At 37.6% G+C, this 6,000-nt stretch overlaps 1 protein-coding gene across 4 annotated transcripts in view; it reads right to left on the bottom strand.

The window, feature by feature from the left end:
* Positions 1-3,442: 3,442 nt before the first annotated feature.
* Positions 3,443-6,000, bottom strand: part of Ints13 (integrator complex subunit 13) — a 54,857-nt gene continuing 52,299 nt past the window's right edge. For all 4 annotated transcript variants that reach the window (XM_070038019.1, XM_070038015.1, XM_070038004.1 and 1 more), the window contains one exon: positions 3,443-4,869. In XM_070038019.1, the coding sequence (XP_069894120.1) occupies positions 4,830-4,869 (40 nt within the window). In that variant the 3' untranslated portion in view covers positions 3,443-4,829. The remainder of the gene's footprint in view (positions 4,870-6,000) is intronic.

Below are 6,000 nucleotides of genomic sequence, written 5' to 3'. Positions count from 1 at the left end.
ACTATAAAAAAAAAAACAAATATGAAGCTATGGCTCATGTTAGAGCACTAGCCTTGAGCAAAAAAAGCTGAGAGACAATGCCTAGTCCCAGAGTTCAAGTACCAGGATCCACTTCTGTGCAAGACACATACACATGCACATGTGTGCGCACACGCACACACACACATACCCCTTTTCCTCTATCAAGCTACACACAGCACGCTAGGGCATATTTGTGCTATACTTTTTATTTTTTGGTCGGTTGTGGGGGCTGAACTCTGGGCCTGGGTGTTGTCCCTCAGCTCTTCAGCTCAAGGATAGCGCTCTACCACTTGAGCCACACTGCCACTTCCAGCTCTTGGGCCTCTTGCGTGTGAGGCAAGCACTCTATCACTGAGCCAACTTCCCAGCCCCTCTCCTATACTTCTGACATACTAAACAAAATATATCCTATTTCTTTTTTTGCTAGTTCCAGGGCTTGAACTTGACCTTTAAGTTGGTTTTTTTGCTCAAAGCTTGTACTCTATCACTTGAACCATGCTTCCAACCTAGCTTTATTGCTAGTTAACTGGCTCTCTCTTAGGTCTGTCTATAAAGGCTTTCTTTAGACCAACATCCTCAAATTTCAGCCTCCTAATAGGATTTCAGATGTGAGCTACTGGTGTCCCACTTACTATCATCTTTATTTATTTATTTTGGTTGGTGGTGGGGCTTGAACTCTGGGCCTGGGTGCTCTACCATTTTGAGCCACAATGCTACTTCTGGTTTTCTTTTTTTTGGTCTGGTCGTAGGGCCTGAACTCTGGGCCTGGACGCTGTCCCTCAGCTCTTCAGCTCAAGGCTAGCGCTCTACCACTTGAGCCATAGGGCCACTTCTGGTTTCTTTTTTGCTTATGTGGTGCTGAGGAATTGAACCCAGGGCCTCATGCATGCAAGGCAAGCGCTCTACCACTGAGCCTCTTTCCCAGCCCCTACTTCTGGTTTTCTGATGGCTAATTGGAAATGAAAGTTTCCCAGACTTTCCTGCCCTGATTGGCCTTGAACCGTGATCACTTATTTTTAACTTCATTCAAGTAGCCTCACTTAAATGGAAGCAAAAATTAAAATTAAAATTAAAGACTATGTGGAAGGCACTGCCAGTATGTTTGTTGGCATGCCCAATGTACTTGTCTTCATCCTCAATCACTAGAGTGCCTGTGTGACTCCAGGGTGCTTCTTTATTTTTACCTCCCTGACCTTCATTTTCCCTTCTATTAAGTTAAACACATGCTGAAGGCCTGTCTTTGAATTGGTTACATTTAGATAAATTGATCTAAGGTCCACAGTCATTGGCTGGAACCCATGATCTTCCAATCCCCACAGACACCAAAACTCATGAACCCTACAGTGTCTTCCAGACAGGATGCAGTATTCATACACAAAATACATCCATTCTTTCAGATATTTTAAATCATCCCTGGATTACTAAATACTTCATACAATGTAAATGCTACATAAACTCATGTAGGGGATTATAAACAAAAGTATAAATAAAACCAAATTAGTATTTACTCAGTACAGACACAATTTTTTCCCCAATAGTTCTGATCCATGGTTAGTTGAATCCAAGGAGAGAAAGGCTGAATACACACACACACACACACACACACACACACGCACACACACACACACACACACACACACACACACAACTTTATTTTGGGAAACTACTATGACTTGCACACACAGCTTTGTACTTGCTAGGCAGGAAATTTACCACTTGAAGCACAATCCCAGTCTTTTTTATGCTACTTTTCAAGTAAGGTTACTCATGGGCATGCGTAAGCCAGCCTGGGCCCTAATCTTCCTATTATGTTTCTTACATATCTAGGATGACTGGCAGTTGAGATGGACTCTGTTAGCTGGGGCTGACCTTACATCATGACCTTCCCAACTACTACTTGTTTTTTGTTTTTGTTTTTTGTGCCACTACGAGGGCCTGAGCACTGTCTCTTAACTATTTTGCTCAAGGCTGATGTTTTATCACTTGAGTTATACCTCTACGTCCAGTTTTTTGCCGGCTAATTGAAGATAAAAGTTACAGAGTCAGTCCTGATGATCTCAGCTTCCTAAGTAGCTAGGATAACAGACATGAGCCACTAGTACCTGGCTTCTAACCACCATATTTGTGTACCTAGAATTTCAAACATGTACCACTATTCCTGGCCTCCAATTCTATTTTAAAATAGGTCAAAACACGGGAGGGGGAATGACAGAGGGATAATACTAATCATGATGCATTATACTCATAAAATGAAATGTTGAATTGAAATCCATTTGTACACTACTTAAATAAAAAGCCGAAAATAAGGGGCTGGGAAGGTGACTCAGTGGTAGAGCGCTTGCCTTGCATGCCTGAGGCCTTGGGTTTGATTCCTCAGCACCACATAAGCAAAAAGAAAAAAGCCAGAAGTGGTGCTGTGGCTCAAGTGGTAGAGCGCTAGCCTTGAGCTGAAGAGCTGAGGGACAGCGCCCAGGCCCAGAGTTCAGGCCCCATGACCGGACCCAAAAAAACAAAACAAAACAAAACAAAAAGCTGAAAATAAAATTTATTATCAGATACTAAATTAAGTGTGCACATTTCTTAGAAGACTGTCTCAGATTGTAAAAGTTTAGTTTTTATAGCTCATTCAGATAAAATATAAAGACAAGGGTATAGATTCAACCATAAAAAATGCTAAAACACAATTAATATTTTGCATATAAAATGGTAGCTAAGTATGTTCAATCAAATATGCTCATTATAAATAAATTCACGTACTGTAACTTCCTAAATTAAGTCTAATGCTTCAAAGCCTTATGATAATGTGGAAAATCTTATATTTGCTCACTTAGGCCATGCATCCATAACAAACCCACACCTGGATGCTTCTTTCCTCCATGTCCACATTTGCAGAGCTGCTGTGAACAGACAAGGCCAACAACCTAGTACTTCATCACACAATCTTAAATGATTTCACCCTCCAAAACTAAGCTATTTACTGTTCAGGCTGACTCTTCTATGAACCTGCAGTGACAATCAATGATAGAACATGTGTATATGGTGATTCTGAATAATATCCTATTTCACTGAGACTTTCTGCAGTAAAATCTCATTGGATTTATGTTTTCCAAGCATCCCATGGAACATCCCATACAAAAAAATTGTCCTAATCTATTGTTAAAAATATAATTGAGGGCTGGGAAGGTGGCTCAGTGGTAGAGCGCTTGCCTTGCATGCTTGAGGCCTTGGGTTCGATTCCTCAGCACCACATAAGCAAAAAGAAAAAAGCCAGAAGTGGCGCTGTGGCTCAAGTGGTAGAGTTCAGGCCCCATGACCGGACCAAAAAAAAAAAATATATATATATATATATATATATATATATATATATATATATAGATAGATTTTTATATATATATATATATATATATAATTGAGCTTTAAATCAGTATAATAATATAACATAATTGAAAGGGAGGTGAAGGGTAAACAAAGGAGGAGGATGCAATGCTTGGTAAGAAATGTATGCATTATCCTGCCAATGTAATTGTAACCCCTCTGTACAGTATGTTCTCAAATAAAATAAAATAAAATTTAAATTAAAAAAAAATAATAATATAACAGAATTAAAAGCACAGCCTAACTTTGATACCTATAATAATTCTGGACTTAAGATTTTAGGACAGATAAATGAAAGGAAGGGTTTTTCCCTTCTCTAATAAACACTGAAGGGGCTGGGAAGGTGGCTCAGTGAAAGATTGTTTGCCTTGCATGCATGAGACCCTGAGTTGGTTCCTCAATACCATATAAGCAAAAAAAACCAGAAGTGGAGCTGTGGTTCAAGTGGTAGAATGCTAGCTTTGAGCTGAAGAGCTGAGGGACAGTGCCCAGGCCCAGAGTTCAGGCCTCACAACCAACAAAAAGAAAGAAAGAATAAAAAAAAAAAAAAAACACACAAAAAACACTCAAGGAAAAAAAAATAGAGGGAAAAAACCCCTAAAAATAGTATTTAGGGTGTTTCTCACACCGTATTAAAAACTTCAAGCTCAAGCAGTATGAGAATAATTCCAATAAATCACAAAACATAAACATAAACCAGGACATTTTTTACATATGAAGAAATGAAACTATCCAGGGATAAAAATACTAGGTTTTCTTTCTTCTAAGTCTGTAAATAATCCCACTTTCAAGCATAAAAAGTTAACAGAAAGTACATCTTTAACTTAAAAAAAAAAGTAACATCTAACATTAGTAAATATAAATTCATACCAACTACCTGGAAATTCTGGCTTTAAATGTAGTTTTGAACACACACACACACAGGAACATAAGACAAAAATAAAGACAATATTCTCTCTTGGAAAAGCACTATGATGTATATGATGTAGACTAACATAAAATTTTATATTAAAAATTGCAAATCTCACTTAAACCTCAAATTTTCCCAATTTTGTTAGCCATTAAATGAATAAATAGCATCTTTTCCAAGGTGACACTACAATATTTTGCACTTTAGGTGTTTTAATAATTTTATTTGGCAAAGAGAAGCCTAAGAATCTTTACAAAAACATTTCCAGAGGGAATACATTTTAGTATAAAATAAACCTATTTGGTTGGAGAGAACAGATCTCAAAGGTGTATGTTTGACTTTGCCAATTTTATAGCCAGTACAAAAAAGATAGTTCATTGAAATATTTAAAAAATGTAAAAACCAGTCTAGCTAACATAAGCTAGCATAAACTATACAACCTTGCTGTAAAAGTACTTATGTCAAACTCTGCCCAAAATATTTTTGTAATTATACTCATAAATTCAGTTCCTTAAATCATTCTTCACTGCCGACTAGCTTTACCATTTTCTGTTGTCTCCATTCTGAAACAAAAAAAAGGGAGGTAAAAATGGGTTGGTAAATTAAAACATTCATTAGCTATATCCATATTTCATCTACCTCATATAGGGAAATGAAAATCTAATATATGCAAAGAACAAAAGTACATTAGGCAGAAGAATAAAGTCAGGGGACCTCTAATTAACACAATTTTCTCACTTTGAAGATGAGTGAAAATTGACCCTGGAGAAATTAAGGGCTTTCCCAAAGCTATTCAAAAGGCAAAAGGCATCAGTGCCTGCGTGCATGCGTGTGTATGTTTATGATGCTACTCTCCTTTCTCTGAAAAAAACTAAGGAAAACATCTCTGCTATTGAATAAAGCAGTTTTTTCCTTTTCTATTAAAGGAATTCTTTTACCAATATTTTACAAGAATTTCTTACAAATCATTGAACAAAATCATCAAACTAGGGTTTATTCTATTATAAATAGTGTTTTAATACTGCATTACTTGTTATAAAAATATTTTCTCTTTGTTATCTTTATTTTTAATTGGTCAGTTGTGGGGTTTGAACTCAGAGCCTGCGCACTGTCCCTGAGTTCTTTTGCTCAAGGCTTTGAGACACAATGCCACTTTTGGTTTTCTGGTGGTTAATTAGAGATAAAGTCTCAGACTTTCCTGCCAGGGCTGGCTTTGAACCACTATCCACAGATCTCAGCCTACTGAGTAGCTGGGATTACAGGTATAGGCCAAAATGCTGGGCTCCTTTGTATTTTTTTCTTAGATGCTTACTAGCCACTGAAAGCATTATTGGTACAAGCACACTATAAATCAATAAATTCAGACCTTGTATACACACCAAGAAAAGAGAGTTTTGTTTGTTTGGGGTTTTTTTGCTTTTTGTTTTTGCTTGAAAGCAGGGCCTTGCGCTCTCATGTGACTTTTCTACTTGGGCTGTTGTTCTACCACTTGAGCCTAACTCCACTTTTGGCTCTTTATTGGTTAATGGAAATAAAGAGTCTCATAGACCTTCCTGCCTAGGCCAGCTTTGAATGGAGATCCTCAAATCTCAGCATTTGAGAAGCTACATTATAGCCATGAGCCACCACCAGTGCTGAGCTAAGATATAATACTTCCAACTCTCATGGCCCTTTAGCTCAGCTGGATACAATGC

The sequence above is a fragment of the Dipodomys merriami genome, unplaced genomic scaffold (assembly GCF_024711535.1).
Source record: "Dipodomys merriami isolate MVZ:Mamm:240054 unplaced genomic scaffold, mDipMer1.0.p SCAF_10, whole genome shotgun sequence".
Taxonomy (NCBI): Eukaryota; Metazoa; Chordata; class Mammalia; order Rodentia; family Heteromyidae; genus Dipodomys; species Dipodomys merriami.
Note: the sequence above shows the minus strand (reverse complement) of the source record. Positions and strands in the feature narration are given on the sequence as shown.